At 49.0% G+C, this 23,414-nt stretch overlaps 7 protein-coding genes across 7 annotated transcripts; 4 read left to right on the top strand and 3 right to left on the bottom strand.

Annotated features, from left to right (window-relative positions):
• Positions 1-1,513: 1,513 nt before the first annotated feature.
• On the bottom strand, positions 1,514-3,241 carry LHYA1_G003798 (uncharacterized protein; the record flags this gene model as incomplete). The annotated part of the gene is made up of 1 exon (XM_031148767.1): positions 1,514-3,241. The coding sequence occupies one exon, from the start codon at positions 3,239-3,241 to the stop codon at positions 1,514-1,516; it is 1,728 nt and encodes a 575-aa protein (XP_031006593.1).
• A 481-nt stretch (positions 3,242-3,722) lies between these two features.
• TBC1D5 (TBC1 domain family member) lies at positions 3,723-6,365 on the top strand (the record flags this gene model as incomplete). Its single annotated transcript, XM_031148766.1, has 8 exons — positions 3,723-3,745; positions 3,795-3,900; positions 3,962-4,120; positions 4,191-4,729; positions 4,779-4,921; positions 4,971-5,355; positions 5,406-6,002; positions 6,119-6,365. The coding sequence occupies 8 exons, from the start codon at positions 3,723-3,725 to the stop codon at positions 6,363-6,365; spliced, it is 2,199 nt and encodes a 732-aa protein (XP_031006586.1).
• A 1,461-nt stretch (positions 6,366-7,826) lies between these two features.
• On the top strand, positions 7,827-9,020 carry rnc1_0 (RNA-binding protein rnc1; the record flags this gene model as incomplete). Its single annotated transcript, XM_031148765.1, has 2 exons — positions 7,827-8,241; positions 8,293-9,020. Coding segments are annotated over 2 exons (1,143 nt in total), but the record flags the coding sequence as incomplete, so codon positions are not given.
• A 533-nt stretch (positions 9,021-9,553) lies between these two features.
• On the bottom strand, positions 9,554-10,592 carry coaA (Coactosin; the record flags this gene model as incomplete). Its single annotated transcript, XM_031148764.1, has 3 exons — positions 9,554-9,640; positions 10,023-10,344; positions 10,477-10,592. The coding sequence occupies 3 exons, from the start codon at positions 10,590-10,592 to the stop codon at positions 9,554-9,556; spliced, it is 525 nt and encodes a 174-aa protein (XP_031006584.1).
• Positions 10,593-10,967: 375 nt separating this feature from the next.
• hut1 (UDP-galactose transporter-like protein) lies at positions 10,968-12,402 on the top strand (the record flags this gene model as incomplete). The annotated part of the gene is made up of 3 exons (XM_031148763.1): positions 10,968-11,203; positions 11,255-12,060; positions 12,128-12,402. The coding sequence occupies 3 exons, from the start codon at positions 10,968-10,970 to the stop codon at positions 12,400-12,402; spliced, it is 1,317 nt and encodes a 438-aa protein (XP_031006585.1).
• A 1,047-nt stretch (positions 12,403-13,449) lies between these two features.
• On the bottom strand, positions 13,450-15,768 carry pmp1 (Tyrosine-protein phosphatase; the record flags this gene model as incomplete). Its single annotated transcript, XM_031148762.1, has 1 exon — positions 13,450-15,768. One exon carries the CDS (start codon positions 15,766-15,768, stop codon positions 13,450-13,452), a length of 2,319 nt encoding a protein of 772 aa, XP_031006590.1.
• Positions 15,769-20,178: 4,410 nt separating this feature from the next.
• LHYA1_G003792 (uncharacterized protein) lies at positions 20,179-22,865 on the top strand (the record flags this gene model as incomplete). The annotated part of the gene is made up of 2 exons (XM_031148761.1): positions 20,179-21,027; positions 21,159-22,865. The coding sequence occupies 2 exons, from the start codon at positions 20,179-20,181 to the stop codon at positions 22,863-22,865; spliced, it is 2,556 nt and encodes an 851-aa protein (XP_031006591.1).
• Between the last annotated feature and the right edge of the window lie 549 nt (positions 22,866-23,414).

Here is a 23,414-nt window from a genome sequence, read left to right as displayed (position 1 = left end):
CCTATTTCAAAAATAAGCACCACTGACTAGAAGGTAGGAGTCGCGTGCTGTGGCTGTACTCCACTACGAGCTTGGAATGAGAAGCCATATCCAAAGTCCACGCATTTATGTCGATTTCAACAGAGATATCATTTATTTCGGCCAAATCAACTTTGACAAAGGTTTCACTCTTTCTGGTCTGATCCGTGACGTGCCAGAGAGTGAGCTCTCGAAGATCTGCTTCCTGGGAATGTCGCAAGATGTGTGGAACTTCAAGCCTTTCTGCAACGGTCACGTCCTGATGGATTTTCGTTCTCTCAAGACCCTTACACTCGCGATGGAGAGACCAGATGTGAGGAATTCCTACCTATAAATGAACATGGCTAATTTCGAGGGCGGGCAGGCCATGAAACATAAGAATGTTATGTTTGTCAAGCTGAGAGAAGCTGATTGTACATTGACTACCTTCTACGACCCCGATATTGATGATAGTGACATGGATATTTTATGGGTATGTCAAACTTGATCTATGCAACGCGAGTTCTGAGCACGCCTAAAGAGCTTGGCTCTCTGCTCTCAACTCTCAAGGCAATTTAGGAAAAGCTCAAACTAATTCGTTGACCAGCCGGACGAGATGGACGAGATAATCTCGGAGAATCTGATCGGCGCTTATGATGAGTATAAGACCCCTATTTCTCGCAAATCCCAAGAGACTATTGCTAATGGTCGGCAGCCACGATCTTGATGTGCCAGAAGTCAAGTACAAGATGCTTGCGGGACATGATATCAACTCCAAATCCAAGGGAAAAGGAAAGGGAAAGGCTGCTAGGAAGTGATTGTGGGAGAGGATACTACAGGAGTGAAATATGCTTCAGAAACGATGATGGATGGCTTCAAGATTTGCATGCATAGACGTGGACACGATTTTGGCATGTTGCTACACTATGATATGAATCGAGGAATGGAAATACGGATACAGTTGCTCTGCGGGAACACCATGAATTGTACGATATTAGCCACAGCATTCTAGTATTAACCTGAAGAACATACATTGCATTCAAAGATTCGTTGGAGGAGAATATAAACACTAAAATTGACAAGGCATTTGTTCATAGCTATTGGACCCAGAGGTTCCCATACAAGGCGAGCATAGCACAATTGCAGAAACAGTACGCGAATCAACCACTTGATATATTCGACTTATCTTCCTTTGTACGACCTTCATCCATCGATCTCTCATTCGGAAACCACAAGGCCGACCTTACCGTTTCCACGTTTCCTATACCAGTACCTAGGTACTTGCAAAGTAATAACTCTTCGTTGCTTGTGTCTGGTTGGTATGGAAACTTAAAGGCGGTACCTAGACCCACGTGGTTCGAGGGTGCTTCTATCTGAAACAGGAGTCTTTTGACCCTTCCTTGGGCGTCTCGCTCTTCTTCGTGCTACCCCTTTCGCCATGAGATGCAAACATCTCGGGAGGCGGACAGACGTATACAAATCTTCTCATCACGGAGTTAAAAGAGCGGGACACAAGTCATCGATGCCTCAATTTCGCCTCATGCTCCAGCCAGAAATTCCTACACGCCCTGTGGCCCCAATGCTCAACCCACCACTCCCCAAAGCTATCCTCCACGCCCACATCAACCTTCGCAACCCTCTCCTCGCGCTTCAGCCCACACACAACACACTGCTTCGGCGCCGTCATCCCCCGTTCCTGCACCCTCACAGCCATATTCTCACTGATCTCGGGGATATCCAAATGAGGTCCCCCGTCCCTCATACTGGAATTTGCCACCGCAACTGCAGATCTCAACCGCCCAATCTGCTCCCGCCACATGCGCACCACATCCGCAGCTTCGCGCTCCTCGCGCACGACTTCCGCCTTATCGACGCCTGCTAGCTTCATGCCTCCTTTCCCGCCGGAGGGTCCGATTTTCATGGCTTGCGAGAGCAGGGTGTCGCGCTTCCAGCGCTGTTTTCGCCCGGCTATTATGTGGGCTGCTACGGTTGCGAGGAGGAGGTAGGCGCGCAGGAAGGTGAGGGTGGAGGGGTCGGAGAGGATGCGGTTTTTGAGGGGGAAGGGTTGGGTTGAGAGGGTGGTGAAGAGCGTGGTGCGGGGGAGGTCGAAGAGGGGTGGGAAGAGGGTTAGAAGGACTGAGGGGGGTGGAATGTTAGATGGTGGTGGAGGGGCTGTGCTTGTAGTTGTGGGTATTTCTGGAGGAGTAACTTGGTCCGCGGCGTCCCAGGCCCATGCATCTGCTTCGATTCCTGAAGCTGGTTTTGCAGTTGGTTTAGCTGGGGTCTCAGGAGGGAGGTCGGCGAAATCGCCCCAGTCATCGTCTGGTTGATTGTCTAGGACGGGCGAGTCTCGGTATATCTCTGGTGCTGGAGGCGCGAATGATGGCCATGCTGTTATTGGGGAAGCTGTTTTAGGTTTCTCTTCCTTCTTCACTGCTGTTACAGGATTCATAGATAACCCTAAGCTACCAAATGGATTCCTTTCCTGGAAGGAAGGTGACTTTGGTGCTTGGGGATACGGCAAGCCGCCAGAATTTAGATTACTTGGTAATAGATTGTTGGGTCTTTTGGTTGGCTTCGGTTCCAATGTCGTTGCACCAAACATAAGATCTAGGGACTGAGATGGCTGAGGTGGCTGAGTTTGTACTGGCACTTGAGGTTTCGGTGGTGGAGGCTCCGGAGAAGTGACAGTCTCGAAATCACCAAAATCATCCTCGTCCTCCAACTCCTCGGTAGCATCAAAGAGAACGTCTCCGGGAGAAAATATGGGAGGAGCCGCTTGCATGGGAGGTTGTGGCTGGGCCTTTGGTCCTGGTATACTATTGAATGAGTCGTGATGGTCATTATTCGAAAATAAGTCCAGCGTCGGTCTCCGGACGATCCCAGGGTTTTGCTGGCCTTTATTTGCGGTGGTAAACGCTCCATAATTTGATGCTGAAGGAGCAAAACTCTGTGTATATGGCTTGACTGGTTCGATAGCAGCCTCAAAAGACCCCCAAATATCATCCCGCGCCGCGTTTGCTTGTGTTGAGTTCGCATTGGACTGAAAACTGGTCATTCCTCCCCATATATCGCCGCTCGGCTGGGCAGATTGACTCTGCGATTGCTGTCCATTCTGACTCTGTAGATTCGTATGGCTTAAGAATGAAAGATCGTGAGACGCAGGGGTTGAGTTCGCCGGAGCGTTCGGCTTCGAAGAAGGGTTGTAGAAGCTGTCAAACTCGGCTAGGAGGTCGGACGACATGATGGAAGGTTATACGCGGGTAACACCGTATAAATCGTAGAGTTGACACTCATGGAAGTGCACTCTATGGTTGGGGTGCATCGCTGAAAATGCAATTCCTTTTCTCCCAGGGGTCTCGAAATTGAGCGAGATGAATACCTTATGAGGTCGTTTGATTCAGCCTCAAAATGCCTTGCTGGAAAGTATAAGTCCAGCAATTGCCGCCTACAGGTCCTTCGCTCTTTCTCTGTGCCGGATGTGAGTTTGCAGGAACGTGGATCCTCACGTTGTGAATAGCTTCCTTCCTCCCTTCCAGTATCGATGTTGTTTGCTTCGTAGAGAAGGCTGAGCTTAAATCCTATTGGCTAGCTCGTGCCGAGACGCACTAAGCCCGTGCATCAAACAAGGCAGAAGGAGGTTTGGACGAAGGCGCAACGTCAAGGATATTACGAGGCTCTCTAGCTCAGGTTACGGTCAGGTTACGGCTTAGACGACGGTAGTAATGCGGTCGTTGGAAGAATCAAGGTGAAAAGTCTACGATAATAATTAGGCGCCTCTACTAACTTCATACCAGAAAACGATGGGACGTTACAACAAGGCACGCTACGAGCCTCAACGAGCTCAAGAAGTCCGTGAGGCTGAATGGAGATGACAACCCTTGTATTTCTGGTCTTCGCTCCGTTTGTTGGAAGGCAAGTATCGCGGTTCTAAAGAAAGACCCGGACTGACTCGACTTCTTAGACCTTTTTACTCTTCCAAAGCACAGAAGTCACGGGATGGTCGAGAGTCTTAGTTGACTCTAGAAGTGCATACACTTCTCTCCGAGAGCACTTGTTGAGATACATAGAAAACCCCAACGAAGTTGGCTCTGTGTTGGATCCCTTAGATGACGATAAGAATGTAGGTGTTTCAAAGTTGTCAGCCCACTTAGGATGATTCTATAAAATGATGCGGTCACTGACATTTGCAGTCCCCTTGGAATACTATGCGACAGGATGAAGAGATTCGCGCAGAAATCTACCAAGACGTCCAGCGATGTATGCCAGAGGAAGAGTATTTCCGTCGACCTGAAACACAACGGATGCTACTAGACATATTATTCGTCTTTTGCAAAATTAATCAAGATGTTGGGTATCGACAAGGCATGCATGAGGTTTTAGCTCCAATTCTATGGGCTGTGGAAGAGGATGCTATTGAGTATGATTCTCAGAAGTCCGCAGGATCTGAATCGGATTTAATCATGAAAGAGATCTTGGACCGGTCCTATATCGAACATGATTCTTTCACGATTCTTTCTCTGATCATGAGGTCAGCGAAATCATTCTATGAGCTGGGGGAACCGGATAAGAGATCCGGTACCTCCTCTACAGCGACTGGAACCCCACAACAAGGAGCTTCGCCGATTGTGGAAAGAAGCAAACAGATACATGAAGTTTATTTGGCAAGGCTGGACCCAGAACTTGCCAAGCATCTTACAGACATCGAAGTTCTCCCGCAGATATTTTTGATGTAAGATTATACTTCTACAGACCCAGATAAAAACTAACAGTCGTCCCAGACGTTGGATTAGACTCCTGTTCGGGCGAGAATTCCCATTTGAGGACTTACTAGCTTTGTGGGATACCCTCTTTGCAGAAGATCCAGACTTGGACCTTATGGATATGGTTTGTGTCGCTATGCTTCTGAGGATACGATGGCAATGTAAGTACCGTTCAGTAACGCTAGGATTGCCAACTGATTATTTGCCCAGTGATAGAAGCCAATTATTCGGTGGCGCTTATGCTTTTGCTCAAGTATCCTGCGCCCGAACCTCCGTATGGCCCTCAGTCTTTTGTAGATGATGCGATTTACCTACGTGACAATTTCAGTGCCGCTGGGGGTGCCAAAATTATCAGCAAATATGGCGCCCAAGCTCCACATTTGCAATCATCAGACTTTCGGCCACCAACACCTCTTGGTCAGGGACTTAGCCCGAAACATAAATTGTCTAGGGCAAGATCGCCGCTTACATCTCCAGCCAGCTTCTTGCAGCATCAAGGAGGAGTCGAAGGCTTATTCCAAGGCGCTGCTAGAGGTGTCATTGACCGTGGGGAACGGCTTGGTATCAATCAAGCGTCCGAGATGCTGTGGGAGAGGTAAGGAAGAACATGCAAGGTCTGCAAGCATCAAGGAGCAACTCTACAAGAGGCCAAACTTCAGAAGGACCCAGATGGTCACTTGATGAGGGGAGGTCAGTGCCGACGCAATCCAGAGCAACTATTTCGGCTATGAATATCCGTAATCAACAGCTAGCCCGCATGCTTGATAAAGCGATGATCGATCTGCGAGATGTATCATTATCCAAGGATGGCGACAAGGACAAATATGTTCAGGCCATGGACATGGCAATCGCCAAGGTGGATTTCGTCAGAATCTACTTGGAAGATTCAACAATGCCTCTCACGCCCGATTCTCCACAACTTGGCCCAGTAAGTTCGCCTGCTAATTTACCTTCGCCTCCACCTCTAAATATTGCACCTCCAATGGTTCCTGCTACATCAACTTCAATATCAGCTCTAATACCAGAACGAGCTCCCAAACAGTTGATGGCGTCATCTAAATTGTTAGAATCATCAAGTCTTGCGCAGAGTACTCCCAAGGACCCGGAAAGTCAACCAAGCTCTGCATCAAGTACTGGTCTCATTCCAGATGCTCCGATAACGAAGCCTACGAATGAGACAGTTGAAGGATTACTGGCAAGACCGAAAGCGCCAGTACCGACACGTTCAACTATAGCACAATCGTAAGTGTTTCAGGTTTTGGAATCTTATTCATCCACGGGTCAATGTAAAACTCCTGCCAGACGCAATAACACTCTTTGGTTCACCAAACATATGGCCTAGCTAATTCTATGATTAGGTCATTCAGTTGGATGCTAGAATCGGATTCTCCTTCCCGTTCCCCGGCCAGATCACCGCCTCCTAAATCATCATCATTTTCCAAACCTGGCAGGAAACCAACCTCAGGTCCCAGCCGAGAAAAGGCAGCATTTCTCTTTGGTGAAGACAGCGCGGCGTCTAATGGTTCTGGCTCAAGATTGCCTTCATTAGCCGACGCGGAAGAGGGCTATAATATGGGCAGTATAGGCAGTGGCAAGGTTAAATGATGCTCTGAAAAGCGAGGCTGAATGGGCCGACTGGTTTCTAGTCACCCCATCCTCTTCTCAGAGCTACCTAAAATATATGACTCTTGCCCGGATGTAGGATTGATGATACGGAAGGACGGTAGATGCCATTGGTGTGGCCTTATGCCGTTGAATTATAGCCGACTTCTCATCGAGCGATTGCGCATGAGCCTGACCACTTTGAGATATGCAAGAGCGTGCGGCTACTGCAAAGGCGGCAGAAACCCCGTGTCGTACCCCCCGCAAGCGAAAGCACCAGCCTTCATTTGAAGGGGTTTCAATCAGACGAAATGTGCGGTGTAAAACTACCTACACAAACAAGATGAATACCACTCGTAGTGGTCGTGGTCCATGTAAACTGACAGCATTATTATGGGTCGTCTTGCTTGCTATCTATCTATTGCCCATGTGAAGGTGATGTCCCAACTGTTCTCAATGGCTTGCTTGCATAGATAGTGGGGTAGGTCTCTAGGATGCTCCTGGTTCCATCGTCTCGGATGTTCCCATGGGCTCAATGGAAAACGGCCATTACCCCTCGTTCGCATCGGTTCAGTGCTGCCGTTGAAGCCGGACTTGGCATGAGTGAACATCTACCATGTATCCAGTAGTACGGAGTAACATGTGTGAAAGGAAGCCAGTAAGGAGTCCAGTGAAGGGTCCAGCAAGAAGTGAGACCAGTGAGAGGCGGAGTGGAGAAAGTGGAGTGAAAGAAAGACTCGCTAGGTCAGCGAATTGGCAGCTGCAACCCGCCTACAGACCATGTCGCTAGTATCGCGGGGTCCCAGCCAAGCCCAGAGCAGATGCGGACAGAGACAAGCACCGCACCTTCGAAAAAGCTCTTTCTCCAACCTCCCCCGATCTCTTTCACGCCCCTGCTCCTGCATCTTCTCCCCTTCTCACAATCAACGCGACCTGCCGAACAAGATCTCCTCCTCTTCTTCTTCTTCTTCTTCTTCTCCTCCTCCTCCTCCTCCTCCTCCTCCTCCTCTTCTCCGTTGACGATATCCTAATATCGCCTCCTTCCTTCCTCCCCTCCTCCTCTACTCCTCTACTCCTCACCGTCGCGACTTTGTCATATAGCCAGACGTCGCGTCCTTTTCTTCCCCTCCGACATCCGATTCCAACCCCAACCCCAACCCCACTACTCAACCGCAACATTCTCGCCACGTCCTTTCCATCTACCAGAAATACATCCAGGTATGTGGCAATCAATTTACTGGCTATTGAGATTTAGAACCTCTTACTTCTCTTTTTTCCTTCCCTGCGAAAATTTCCTTTCCGAATTTGCTCGCGCATCTTTTCGTTATCGGCATGCTAGTCTCGCGGAACAAAGTGACTGATCATACTTCACAACAGTGTCTCTCCTTCCAAGTGACCCTCCAATTGGTCTCTACTCCGCATCATACTACCTGAGAATATTTCCCCCGAAAAATCCTCCCAGAAATCTCCAAGATGTCTACTCCTCAAGATAACGCTTCAAATGGCGAAGAGCTTGCTGAGAGCATCAATTCCATGAACATTGGTGGTGAAGAGGCCCGCCTCGGACCCGATGGTGAACCTCTCCCCAAGACCGACGAAGAGTATGCTGAATCGCAGCTCACTCTGCGTGCTATTGTGTCATCAAAGGAAGCCGGTGTTATCATTGGCAAGGGCGGAAAGAACGTCGCTGATTTGAGAGACGAAACTGGATGCAAGGCGGGTGTGAGCAAGGTTGTACAAGGTGTACATGACCGGGTTCTGACAATTGCCGGCGGATGTGATGCGATCTCCAAGGCTTATGCTATTGTCGCAAAGGCTTTACTTGAAGGTGCACCACAGATGGGCATGGGTGGAGTTGTATCAAACAATGGCACACATCGTAAGCAAGAATCTGAAAATCTCAAATGAAATGCAAACTAATCAATTGCAGCCATCAAGTTGTTGATCTCCCATAACCAGATGGGCACGATCATTGGCCGACAAGGACTCAAGATTAAGCATATTCAGGACGTTTCCGGGGTTCGCATGGTCGCACAAAAGGAAATGCTCCCCCAATCCACTGAGCGTATTGTTGAAGTCCAAGGCAGCCCAGAAGGCATCCAGAAGGCAATCTGGGAGATTTGTAAGTGCTTGGTTGATGACTGGCAACGCGGAACTGGCACAGTCCTCTACAACCCCGTTGTTCGTACTCAGCCAGGCGCTGCAGGTGGAATGGGACAGGGTGCCATGGGCGGTAATGGCGGCGGACGCGCCGAACGCGGCGAATACAACAACCCACGTGTTATGCGCACTGGAAACGGAGCCGATTTCAGCGAGGGTGCACCCCGATCTTACAATAACCGTCGCTCGGATTCCGACGCTGCTCAACGTGGTCCTCCAACCCACGATGAGAATGGAGAGGAGCTTCAAACTCAGAACATCAGCATTCCCTCGGACATGGTTGGATGTATCATTGGTAGAGCAGGCAGCAAAATCAGTGAGATTCGCAAGACTTCTGGTGCCCGCATTAGCATTGCGAAATCACCCCACGACGAAACCGGAGAGCGTATGTTCACAATCATGGGTACCGCCAAGGCCAATGAGACGGCCCTTTACCTTCTCTACGAGAACTTGGAGGCAGAGAAGATGCGCCGAAGCCAAGGGACGCCTCAGGACTAGGACTGAATTCCATTGACCTCATCATATTTCCTTTCATGCTGGCAACCATTTTCCAGGTTCTTCCAGATCTGACTTGCCGCAAGGCTGCTGATATTGATGCGATGGATCTGGGAAGCTGATCTCTTCTTTAATTGACTGATATTTTCTTTCACCAAAAGCAACTCATGGCTTCTTTCTTAACGATTTTCACTTTCTTTACGACACAGACTTTACGAATTTACGGTCATCAGCGCTTGCCTGGCACCTTATGCTGCTTAAAGCAAGCGTCATTCCCCCTTGATACTGGATACAGACGATTTCGAATTGACACTCAATAACTCAGGACACCGTCACACTGTCTTGAATTCTCTGCCAACCCGACGTCCACCCCTCGAACGTACGAGAATCGCCCTAATCTCGTTATTCATGCGGCTATGACCTGATACCTATAAAGTCACAACTCACCACCAATGCTCTCTCCTTTCCCCTCAGTGACGACACCATCCAACACAATTCATCAGATGATCGACTCGTTCGCACTCACTCCCTCAATACTACAACTCAATAGCCATACTCAGCTCGCTTCCCTTAACTTCGCACAAGCTACGATCTTCGGAGATGTATGTAGATTTAGTGGTAGGCTAGGCAATATGAGCATGAATCAATATCATGGTCCTGTTCATGTGAACTGAGTGATGCTTCAGACTGTAAGCTAGGTTTCCTTCCAGTGTCCCACAAGCAGTATAAGGGTTTTATCACTTTCGTTGGGACTGCAAGATAAAGTGAATACTGAAATGTTTAGCACATTAGGAGACTCTTTCTTGACAAGAATCTCCCACGAAATATAGAATTTTATAAATTCTATGCCATTCTAAAAAAGCAACAAGCCTGCCATTGATCTACTTAGCAGACACATCAAAAGTCTAGTATCAGTACCGCGAATGCGCTCAACAAGCCTCCCAAACCCCCTCCATACTCATACTGTACCTCTAAACATCTACCAACCCCTGCTTCCCCACCTACCCTCTCCCCCCCATTATAATCCGCGCCGCCCGCCTTCCTCAACCTCACGACAATATCCCCCTCATCCAAATCCCCCTTATCCCTCGCATCAACCTGTATACTATGATGACCCAGCACGCGCTTGACCTCGCCGCTCTCAATACTCACCCGGGCCTTGCGCATGACCTTTGTGCCCTCGCCGATCCATATCACAAGGATGAATTTCACGCGCTTGCTTTCCGTGTCGTTGGCGTACTCGATGCGCGCGTATGCGTATTGCGCTTGTGCCGGGTCGAGGGCGGAGGATAGTTCGCTGAGGCCGCCTGTGCCGGTGCTGGTGAGGCTGGGTGGGGAGGAGGGTGTTAGTGGGGGGTTGGAAGTAGAGGGGGTTGGGCTTGGGCTTGGGATTGGGTTTGAGATTGGGGGAGGTATTGAATGGGGTTGAACTTGTGAGGGGGGGGGGGAAGGTACGTACGTGAGTTTGTCGCCTACTGCTGAGGCGTAACTTATTATGAGGTAGTTCGTTGGGTCCTTGTCTGAGCGGACGGCTTCGTATGCTGCGAGGATTTCGGGGGAGTTTGCGCCGGACATGGTTGGAGTTGTGTTGGGGTATCTGCAGTTGTGGAATATGGGGCAGGATGAGAAGCTGGGGGCTTGCGAAGAGTGGAAAGGGAATTGTGTGTTTTGAAGTTGAATTGCTCTATACATACTCCGGTAAGAGAGGGGGGTATTAAGGTTCATCCCGAAACTCGACGAGTACTGCCGCTACCGCTCGTTATCGTCCCGATAAGGATCCTATTCAGCAGTAAGGTAAAAGGCAAGGTGGCATAATAATAAACTCTTACATTTTACACGTCACTCTTTCAAACTCAACTAACTAACTTTCTTTTGCTTGTTGCGCATCTGTCTCGCGACTTTTCAATTTTCAGTCATTCATTCATTGCAATTGCGCGTCTCTAAATCATAATGGCTAGGTCGAAACAAGCTACGCCGTTGCGCAGAGACCCATCTTCTGAATATGTCCAGGGAGTTGGAAATGGGACGCCGAGTCGAAGTGCCAGGAAATTGGACACAGAGGTTGTGAAGGAGAATTCTACAAATGGATTCGCCCATGGAGAAGTTCTAAAGCCCATTGTGCCGGACACGAAGGAAGCTGGCGCATTGCAGTTTTTGGTAGCTGTAGGAGGTATATATGGCTCTTTGTAAGTCAACACGCCCTCGACTCGGCGCTCACCAACTAACATATGCATAAGTCTTACCTGGGCCCTCCTCCAAGAACGGCTGACAACGACTCCCTACGGCGATGCCTCCAAGCCCGAAGTCTTCAAGTTCCCCGTCTTCCTCAACACCGTACAATCCATCTTTGCAGCACTCACTGGATACATCTACCTGCGCCTCGACACCAAGCCCGGCGCGTCCCCAGCACCCATCTTCCCCAGTAGCCGCATCCTATTCCCGCTCTGCATCGTAGCATTGACCAGTTCCCTCGCCTCCCCATTCGGCTACGCATCCCTCGCGCACATCGACTACATAACCTTCATCCTCGCGAAATCATGCAAGCTGCTCCCCGTCATGTTCCTCCACATCACGCTCTTCCAGAAACGATACCCGCTATACAAATACCTCGTTGTGTGCGCTGTGACTGCCGGCGTAGCGGTGTTTACTCTACATGCAGGTTCGCACTCGAAGAAACCGTCCAAGGCGTCTATAAACCCGGATAGGAACGGTACATGGGGCTTGCTCTTACTAGGGGTAAACCTGCTGCTCGACGGCCTGACAAACACAACGCAAGACTATATATTTACGGCTTTCCAGCCCTACAAAGGCCCGCAGATGATGTGCGCCAATAATATCATCAGCACACTCCTTACGTTCTCGTATCTAGCGCTGAGTCCGTATCTGGTGCATACGGGTATTGGTGAGTATCTGGGTATGGATATCACGAGTGGTGGGGGAGGGGAGTTTGCCGCTGCTCTAGCGTTTATGGGGAGACATCCAGGGGTATGGTGGGATGTCGTTGGGTTTGCAGTTTGTGGAGCTGTTGGCCAAGTTTTCATCTGTATGTTGTTCCCTTTTACTTCCCCTTATTTTGCTCCTTACCCCACCCTTTTCACATCTTTACACAGGGGAGAAAGAAAGAGAAAAGAAGAAAAAACTAACCAGCAAAACAGTCTACACCCTCTCAACATTCTCCTCCCTCCTCCTAGTAACCATAACCGTAACCCGCAAGATGCTCACCATGATCCTTTCCGTCGTCTGGTTCGGCCACACCCTCGGCGGGCGACAGTGGATGGGCGTTGGGCTTGTGTTTGGAGGCATTGGTGCCGAGGCGCTTATTACGAGGCGGGAGAAGGCTGCTAAGGATGCTGCTAAGGCCAAGGGGAGAAAGAAGGAACTATGAAATTTCATAAAATGAAAAGAAAAGAAATAGGAAGCGTGAACTAACTATATGTCATGTGTGAAAGAGAGAAAGAGGCAGGCAGGCAAAACATCTTGTGCATTTCTAAAGGCGTTTACTGGGATACCATACCATACCATACCTACTTACCTAACCTGACTTGTTATGCTAGATATATACAGGGTTGCATTCGAATGGAATTTAGTCTGGTATTGATATTCGATATTTGATATTGTAGAGAGCAGGCATATATGTGAATTCCAAACGTTCCTTTATTTCTTTCTACAATACATAAAACTGATTTTCGTCTGCGTTGGCTTCTGTGTCATCTATTTAATTTGGACAAGGCGTTTGCTCACTTTGATTCTGAAGAGCAGCTTATTCGTTTGTATTCAAATTTGTAATTTGTATGTATGTACATATGTATGTTTGTATGTATGTATGTATACATTCATAAATCTTGAATACCGTATGTTGCTATATACCAGCTCTTTGTGATATTTATTATATTCGACATAGCATGTGCAGGAATTTGACGCTAGGGCCTCCTTGTGACCCCTTATTATTTGCAACATCTTTTTTCAGGTCAAGTATTCGGAAGAAGATATTATTGAAACTTTGTTTCACCAACGGACGACCAATGAAAGAGCCAATTACTTAATGTGCTCCGTAATATCCTCCAATATCGTTTATTCACTCATCGCAATTCACATCATTTCACATGCAGACAGACTAAAAACACCTGGGGTATGTCGTTGTATTCGAAGCCACAGCCTCTTCATTCCCCACCCAACCTGCCATCCTTCCATCCTTCCATAAATGTCCAAATATATCATTACATTTTACACATCAGCGGTTCCCAATCGGAACATATATATCGTTCCGAAGGACCAGCCGATCAGAACGCCACCAATGCAACGCCATCTTCCCTCCATTCATGACAGCGTATTATTTCTTCATGTCATGTCAAACAGAAACGCCTTCGCTTTCATTTGCCGCTAAATGTGATAGCTACTCTTAAGATTCAAACAGATCTTATCATTCGTTATATCAAAGGACATCATCGATTGATCGCGTGATGGGAGCTTCTCCCTTTGTTGGAGGACTCCGCGGGTCTTCGTCCACGGCTAGGGACATGCGTTGGCCAGGGGAAGGGAAGAAAGACGACCGAGGGAATTCGAAGACGCGGGGGGAGAAGAGGCCGGGTGTTGGTGGCGTTTCCGAGTCTTCTTTGGAGCTGAAACTTCGCGAGAAATCCTGCAAGGGATTGGCTGTCATTTCTTCTACTCGAGGTGACAAGAGTGCTTCCCAATCGTTTTCTTCCTGCCTTTTTGGCGGGGCAATCTCCATCTTGCTGGACATGTCACTGAACCCGAAATCGAAATCAGCGAACCGTGATGCCTGGGGTTCTGTGGTAGGCTCTTTCCTCTCTTCAAACTTGGCCACGGCATCATCCCTGGCTGCAACGCTAGGGTCAGAATTCCCACGAGCACGTGTTGGGGTTGAGGGTACGTGAATAGCATCTGCTGAAACTGTCGGCCGGTGCTTGATTTGGGGTTTCTGCGGAGCTGCCGTCTCCTTCTCAACCTTCTTGCTCTCGATGACCTTCTTGAAATCATTTAACGAGAACAGGAGCGACATGTTTGGATTCACCCAGCGTGACTTCGCCTGTGCTAGTGCATATGCCTCCGTCGCTCCTAGGTCTTGGTTCATGTACATTCCGTAGGCGATTATAAGAGTTGCTGATCGACTAGCTCCTTGCTGGCAATGTACTAACACTCGCTTCCCTTCCTTTGTTTTTGACTCGATGAGTTGGCATAGATCCCACAGCTCGTCCTTCACATCCGTGTTGTGATCCCAAGGCACGTGAATATACTCAGGGATTTTAGTTTCCACTAAAGGTTTCGGGGTAGTTGGCGATGATTCCGTAGAATTTGGGGGTTGCACTTCGAAAGCGGTTCTGAAAGACATCATCGTTGCGGCCGTATCTGGTTCCACCGGACTCATAGCTATATCTGAAGATGAACCTCCATGGAAGGGACTTTTTGAACGCATATTTTCCTTTTCCTTTTCTTTTTCTAGCGCCTTGAAGGGATTTTTGACTTCTCGAGCAACATTGAGAATTACGTCAAACTTCATAGCCTCTTCTAGTTTCGGTTCTAGGTAAAGGTGAACACTAGGTTCATGCATCAAGATCGGGCCTTCTGGATACGAAGGCGATTTCGCGTCTTCCCCAGAATGTGGTCGATCAAAACTGTCACCTCCAACTGTAACCCCAGGTACCCTCGTAGCCATTTGAACACTGGCAGGGGCTTCTAGATCTACATCTTCACTGATCGTGAACGTGTTGGTTGGAATATTTGATTCCTTGAACCGCGGTGGTCCGAAAGGCTTCCCTCCACCCAGTGTCATGCCTCCAGCAGGACCATATCCAGGGGTTGATATAATTTGGGGAGATGAGACAGAATGCTTTAAACTTCTTCTTTGTAACATAGTGGGCAATCTAGGAGATGCTATTGGTTCCACCAAAATTGGTACGCTGTTGGTGGCTCCAGTATTCAGACTCAGTAAGCTCGGCTTTTTCCTGGGAGGATTGGTCGGGGGTTTGATAAATGAGGGCGAAGATGGTTCAGATGCTTGGATTTGAAATGCACCACTGTTAGAATTAAGATTGAGGGCGAGAGCCTTTGGATTTTTGGATTTTCGCGGCGAGGGCGATGTCATAGGTCGGATATTGTTAAGTGGTAATTGATTGGGGGTGTCGGCCATCTTGAGGCGTTGGAAGGCGTCCAAGCCGAAGGTCGATCCGGAAAATGAAGATAATGGTATTAAGGTGATAGGGGATTCTGGAGAAGACGAAGGAGAAGGATCTGATAGTGAGGACGAATCAACCGTCGATATCGTTGTCGTGGGTGAGGAGTCTGTAGAATCCGAGGTCTGAGTAGAAGTACTCTCTCGGTGTTGGTGTGAATGTATTTGTGATTCCAAGTCTGAATCTGTTTGTTGCGTTTCGTTTGTGCTCAATTGTTGTGACCTTGTTTCTTGTTGTGGCTCGAACTTCGCTCCTGACAGCTTCGGGGCTGGAGATAATTCGGGACTTTCTACCACCGTCTCCATGTCGTACACAGACATGAATGACGGTATGTGGTTCTCATACATCCTAGTACTCGCGGCTGATGGCATCTTCACAGAATATTGAAGCCCTGTTCCTCTCACCCCCCGAGACTGCCTCAACTTCCTCCCTTGTGTTTCGGCTGCACTCGATACTGCCGTTCGTTCTGGAGAAGGGGGTGATGAAATGGTGACAGCAGTGAATGATCTTTTCAAGGTTCGATTGTTAGCATGCTGAAGGTCTAGAAGAGGTGCCATGATTTGGGGCGTAGTCATAAAGAGAAGAGAGGTAGAAGAGGGGGTTTGGATCCATTGTGTCTGCTTAGAGGGAGGGTTGAACAAGCGCAAACATCATGTATCCTGACACTGACAGGTTCCTTGCAAGTTCTTTGGCAGACGCAGAATGTAGTATGGGGGAAACAAATGCGAAATGGAGAAGATTTACCAGCGGTCTATGCGGCGCTTCGGAGCAGGCTGATTTGATGGCAGACCCTCAGGCTTAGCGCCGTCAAATGTACCAGCGGATGAACGCGCCTCGATATTTCGCACTACCAAATAGGGGGTGATGCCGCAAGCCTGTAATCGGAGACGGTATCGTTTGAGTGCCACACGAAAGCCCGCAACAGCCAAGAGCCAACAGCCTCGATCAGATCAAATACAGCTTAATGGGTGGGTGGAGTAGGGCTGTGGAGGCGAGGTTTGCCCGTAGTGCGCCGTCGGAGTTCGAGATGCGGCAGGGCCACTGGAGCGCTCTGGTGCAGAGTGTTGCGCAACGCCTGGCTGAAGTGTTGATGTTGGTGCTCACAGTCGCAGAGCTCAGCAGAGCACGCAGCAAGCACACCGAGTATAATAAGAAAGACACTATTTGGAAAGTTAGGGTCAAAGAAGAAACGGACGAACGAACGAAGATGCCTCGATGGTGTTGGCGAGAGACAGGGCAGGGGGGCAGGACAGCAGGGGGTGGCTCTACTCTAACTAAAGAGTGAAGTGAACGAGTAGTGAGTGTCAGCTTGCATGCAGCCCGTCGAGCCAGTGAGGACAAGGCGAGTTTATGCACGATCCAAAAATAGCCTCTGCAAGGGTGGTGGGCGCCAACTAGCGGCGAATAGCCGTCAAGGGAAAAGAGGGATTGACTTACAGCCAAAGGCCAGAACAGAACAAGAGCGGCCGGCCACAGGACGTTTGATGGGTTGGGTTGGTCGTGTTGTGGCAATCGAATCAGCTGCCAGAATATCTGTCTACGGTTATTCCGGGAAACCACTCAAAGCTCTTGCTGTGGAAGGGATTGATTTGATTGGTGTAAGTGGTGTAAGTGGCAGAAGGGTGTGTGGTTGAGATTGCGGTTGCGGTCCGGGTCGCGATTCGGATTGTTCGTTGCAGATGTATAAAGAACTTGCTATGAAGATGAAGCCATGAAAGGGACTTGGTATAATTATCGGTCATTAATGAATGCGGTGACGATGGGATGATGCTTTTTGTTTCGGTCGCTCTGCCTCCTATGCACGCACGAAGGAAGGGCCAAGGAGTGTCCTGTTTGTTGCTGGCGCCCTCTGAAGTATCACCGCGTTTGAATTGAACTGAAATGCTGGACAGTAAAAAGGGTACTACTGTAAGAGTATCGTAATAGAGACTGAAGAGTTTGCAAGGCGCCGGTCTTTGCAAATAATCCTGGGGTTTCGTCTTGTTTGAAGCCAATAATCCGCCGAAGGATTTCTCGAGGGACAAAGGCGCTTGTTTACGACCGCGAGCGGAGGACGTTCGCAAAAGTGACGATGCCAGCAAAGGCCAGTGGAGGTGCCGTACGGCAATGGTAACTCGATTATAGATCCATGGCTCTTCAACAGACGGCGGTGTAGGTGGGAGGGTGGATGGGTAGATGGATGGAAGGACAGCCAGCAGGAACAGAAGGCAAAAGAAAAGCTGGTGTTTATTTAGAGAGAGAGAAAGGATGGACTACGAGTGAGAAGCCTCACTCACTTCACTCTTCTGTGTACATTTACGAAGGTACATACGAGTACGTACGGTACTCTACCAGGCAGTAGGTACTGTGCACACTACACTGCCCCAGCCTCGGGTTCTCCACTCTTAATGGATTGGCCAGTCCACTCTACCCTTGTCCCTCGTTCTTCTCCTCCCTCTTCTTGCTGAAACATTAGCTTGGACGGAAATTCGAATTCGATAGTGGGGGGAAGTGAAGGCGAACCCCTTCTTGGAATAGCTCTCCGGAATATTGCTTCTATCTTCGGAAATTAGTCTGCCTTAACCTGAATCTGAATCTGACGCGGGATGCTATTTCAAAATAATGTAAATACCCTTCACGACAGTACTATGATAGATACCGAAGTAGCTTTATTTCAGTCCGTTTTGACGCTGTTCCCAGCAGTTCCTACTCCTACACTGCTACAGTAGGCAAAATAACGCAACTCCCTCCTTTCATCTGTGCTTTGCTGCTGTACTTCGTAGATCTGCTCTTTCTTGCACGATTTTAATGTCGTGTGTCTCGAGTTCTTCTGACTCTCATCATCTCATGCTTCACCAAACCGCTTTGGCCCGACGTGAACATGGCTCCTGATGCACGCAGACTCTGTGCATATTTCACCTGCCCTTTCCATGCTCTGACCTGTCTGTTAATCATGATGCCTTCTTCCTACGGAATCCACTTCGTCGGGTTCACTACGAAGTCCCTTCCTTCGCTCTCTTCCGGAGAGCCATCCATCCATCGGGACTACCGTAGGAGCCGGCAACAGCTAGGTACCGATTCGAGAAAATGCACCGCGTCCGTTTCTGTCCTACTATTGTTTCTATCATTAGAATCCGCGGGGATCATTCGGAGGAGAGGGCGTAGTGGGCCACCAGATGGCCCGACGGTTTTCTATATTAATCGTATTGATCCTCCCCTCCCTATCGCGTACCATGTTTTGGTGGTAATTATTTGTCTCTGGAGCCATGCAAGAACTTTCTTCAGCACGTTCCTTTCTCGCGTGCCTCGAATAGCACGAATGCTCCAATACATCATCCCAGCTCAAGTAAGTAATTTCACTTTGAAGATTTCCATACCCCGCGAACAAGCTGGGGTGTTTTCTCATCACACATCTCATATCTTCTCGGATCTATCGCCATCTGCATCGTTGCGACATCCAATTTGTTTTTCGATCCCAAACCTTCGGACTCTTGATGACTCAACCACTGAGAACGCGGTATCCCCTCGCTGGAAAAAACAACCAATAAGTCCCTGGTACGGTAGCCTCAAGAATGAGAGATATAGCCTTACTACACCAACTATAGTTTGGCAGTAGAAACACTAACCAGTGACTGTCCAGTTACTAGAGACTCCATCAATGGTTTTATATTTCGCCATTCAGTAATCAATACAGGCCTTCAACCACAGGCGAATAGACAGTGAGAGATGGAGAAAAATAATCCATCAGAAAGATCACTTGGGAACGTCTCATAATACCTACTACTCCCCCACTAGGTTTCTAATAGATCCTAGCCCTCCGTGAGCATAAGAGAGTAAACTTATACATCCCTTCAGCCTCATTCATACTTGGTGTTGGTGGTGTCTCAAGGATGACTAGGCCACTGGCTACAAGAAGAGCACTAGAGAAATATGTTCCAGGACACAAGTGAAATCAACATGAAGCAGAATGAAGCAGAATGTTCAAGTTCTCAAAGTCTTTATTAATGTCCCTGGACATCTGGGACATTTATAGAAGTACGCAATACGTATGTACGTTGTTCAACCTCCGCCTTCTCCCCAGATGTCGTACAGTGGTATACTGCGGCATCAAATAATTTGAAGACTTCAACCTGGTCTATCATTGGTGGATGGGGGCGGGTACACGCCACGAAGCTGCAGGCGTGGTGGGGTAAATACCCCTGGGCAATAGAAGTAAATTAGCGGGAGACCTTGCCCTTGCCCTGCCCTAGAAAAACTCTTTGACAATTTTGGATGTATGGCCGTGAATAAATTGTGGCCGAACATCTGAAACAGATTCTCATTGCTTCAAACCGGTCGAGTCAAAAGACCGGCGGTTATCTTTCTGGCTAATTGCAGAGGTAAATTAAAGAAGACCAAGAAAAGGCCGTAAAAGCTGTTGTTACTAGACATAAGCTTCTGCCAAAGTCTCCCAACCCCCCCTACTAAATAGATGCTGGACTGCATGAACCAAAGCAACTACTGCAGGTCCAGCGGCGGTAGAACATCGAAGCCCTGGACCTCGCCGGTGCCATCAGATGGTTTATGGGTGAGAGATACAGAAGGTTGGTATATTTCAGGGGTGGAGAAGACCTTTTGGGAATACCGCGCCTCACGCAACTCCTCGTGGGAATAACGTGGCTGGTATCTTTCCTGCGGGACATGAAAACATATCAGACGATTTGGGCCATTTGTAGATATATCTCGCGTGCCTATAGTAAGTACATGAAGCTTGGGAGGAATCTCCTGAAGTAGTGAGCCGAGTGTGTGATGGGGCTGCATATGCCTACCAAGACCAGGACCAAGACCAGAGTAGGATGGGATGGAAAGTTATAGTTTTTGAACATTCCTCACCAATTTGTATTAACAGACCTGCCTGGTTCCCTCCCTCCCTCCCTCCTTCCTTCCATCCTTCACTTCTCCCAGCTCTTCCGTGTTGTTGCGTTTGTTTACTCCCAGTACGGAGTAACATGGAACATCCACATCCTACCTATGATATCAATGATCTGAGGCGCGATACTGCTAGTCGGCTACCGCGGGGGTCAGTGATGCACGGTCAACCTGATTCCTTAGTCCACGCGAAACAACAGCAGCACCAGGACCTCAGCAATACTCGTAGTAGTGCCAATAATAATAGCACGACAACACATAATACAGCAAGGAACAACAACGTCGCCTACCGCAATCGCACCTACTCCACAAGCACCATCGCTGTTCCTAGAAACCCACCACGCCGGCTCACGCACCCTCTCCCTCTTTCCAACGTCGACCGCGAATCTATACCCATCTCTTCTGCTCCTGTGCAACCGAAGGGCCAGCCCACGTCCACGAAGCCAGACAGGAGGATACCTGCATCACATTCACGGAATGGGCTACTAGAAGAATTCTGGTCTGGACCTCCCCCGGCGATGATCACCCAGGGCTCCTACAAAATAGATACAACATCGACCACAGACTGGGTTGCATCGCAACAGCAACAATCCCTCGTTTCTCCAACTTCTGGCGACGGGTTACCGTCTCCCAACCCAGCAGAACCGCTCTCTGCGAGGTCTGGGAATGATAACAGTGGATCGCGACCTTTGATCAAACCTATTCGCGGCTTCAAGCCCTCTTCGCGCAAAAGCGCAGAGATGGACTCGCGCCGTATAACCACAGGCACAGTTATTGGTTTGGACGGATACACCCGTTCGAAAAGACCGTCCAATCAGATGGAACAAGATGAGCACAATAGCGACGATAGCGATTTATTCCTACGGGCTGCGAGAGAAGAGGAGTTGGCGCGTGCTGGGGACTCCCTGAGCCGCACGGATAGCAGAATGGTAAGACATGCGATACTTTGTTTCATAAATTCCCCCATCCCCCACCCTGCTTTCCTTCTTCAAGTTTCATACATACTATAAGCATCGAAGTCCAAAAGGTGTCTATATACTTATTAACATTGTACCTCTAGTCCCGAATCGGCCAACGTCCATCCCTTCCTCCCTCGAATCTCTCATTCCAATCCTCAACTTCTCGTCGACGTGGATCCGACCAAGAGAGCTCTAATGCATCACGCACAATGGAAGAACATGGAAATGTTGGACAGGCACTTACTTACCGTCCATCGGAGAGAGAACGAGCCCCAACAGCTCTCGATGAACTCAATCGAAGTCGGTTATACGGAGTCAATCCTCGTTCTAACCCTACTACGCCTACCAGTAGAACATTTGGAAGCCGAGAAATATCTCCGGAATCTACATCACATGGCAGAAGAGGTTCCATACCAGACCCCGCTTCTGTATTACCACCACGCGCGTCGTACAGGCAGTCAAATCTGTCATATTCGGCTCCCCGAACCTACAACTCGTCACCTCTTGTGTCACGATCAACGGACATGCATGAGGTGCCGGAGACACCTCGCGGAGTAGAAGGCACCGAGTCAACCGTGTCAACAACAGCACCATCGACTGTTTGGGACGAGTTGGAAGATCTCAAGTCCCGGATACATCGACTCGAACTGACTGGAAAACTCCCCGCTACCTCCGGTGCTGCAATTTCTCGAGCTTCGACTGATCGACCACATACTGCTACGACGACTGTAACCACAATGTCGAGTTCTCCAAAACGAGCCCGCGGCCATAGTATATCACCAACAGAGGCCACCGGTGGAGAAGTACAACCACATGAAGTTCATCCTCTTCTACACGCCGCGTTGGCCAAGTCTAAGCCACTCCTTACTTCTGAGGTATACAAGGCGTTAGAGGCCACCACTTCAGATGCCCTTGCAATCGCTTCAATGATGGGGTCATCAGGTCAACCTGGACCCAGTTCAAGCTCACAATCAACAGTCGGAGGATCAGGACTCTCGGACCGGCAAGTGCGCCGCAAAGCAGACAGCTTGTGCCGCAGTCTGACCGAATTGTGTTTGGCCCTGTCTGATGGGAAAACGGATAATGTTCCGCCAGCGACTATTTTGACCGCTAATAGGCCAAGCAATCGCGAACTGGAGGTACTAGATAGTGTGGAAGAGGACAATATTCAACACCAAGCATTGAGCACGGATCTCCTTCGAGTCAAGTCCAGTCCGAGAGCTCTCAGTCGGCTTGAACAGCGGAGAAGTAGCCTCCTTGCCACGAGCTCATTACCCAGTCCTCGATACGCCCCGTCCGATGCCGGCACTCCTACACAGTCGTCAATGGGTGGGCGTCGAACCTCTTTGCTGCTTCGCAACCGACGTGGAACAACTGAGGAACTAGAAGATGAAGACGAAACGCGATTCCGGGCACCTTCGAGGGCAACCACCGAAGTTGGCAGAATGAGGGGATCTCCAAGAGAATATGCCTCCCAGGAGCCCTTGCCAGACAGGCTTTCTGTCCAATCTGCGCTACCTGTCAGGAGGCATTATGCGACGTCAAGTCTTCCTAATGCGGTGGCAGCACCGGCACCAATACCGCCCCCCACAAATCTCGGTGGCAGGCGGTACTTGGACCGTACTGACCGGTCAACGCCTGAGAGGGATAATCAGAATGCGGTGGGCCGATTGAAGGAAGAGCGTGTGCAGAGGAAATCATCCATCGGCCAAGGCTTCGGTCTAGGAAGAACCGGCAGTCTTACGAGGAGAACACGGCAACCCAGTGGTATGGAATCATCTGCAGGGCAGAACGGCGGATATCAATGAAACATGATCTACAGATTCATCCCCTTTGTAACAACAAGACATTTTCTGGAGTTCGGAGCTAGTATATCAAAGGGATGGAAGACTTCAAATGGGGAAATAGGCATGCGCGTATTCTTTTTAATCAGCATTTGGTGGCAGCTGTGTCTTGATACTTACATCGAAAAGGAGCACTTTTCGAAATACCCCAAGAAGGGAGACCTCGGTACATACGAAGGCACGAAATGAATATATGGATTTATAAGGAAGCAATCAGGCGTATTCGAAGAGCAGAGCTCAATTTTCTTGTCTGGTGGCCTAATTTGCTTCGCTGCGTATAATTTCGGTTCAATCGTTTGATGGACCAATGGACGGGAGCTTGGGTGTTGTCCTTGTAGTATATTTTGGGGCGAGGGGTGGTATTGGTGCTTCTAGAGAGATCCGGGCGGCTTCTTTAGAGTGAATCCGATTCAGGAATGTATAACAATTTCGGTGGTCTGTTACAACAAGTCCAAGAACGATGTGATGTCTCTTCTTTCGACCCAGCAATCCATGATTCATCTCATGGGTTGG

Source organism: Lachnellula hyalina (genome assembly GCF_007821495.1).
Source record: "Lachnellula hyalina strain CBS 185.66 chromosome Unknown contig00042, whole genome shotgun sequence".
Lineage (NCBI taxonomy): Eukaryota > Fungi > Ascomycota > Leotiomycetes > Helotiales > Lachnaceae > Lachnellula > Lachnellula hyalina.
This window is presented reverse-complemented; position numbering and strand designations above follow the sequence as displayed.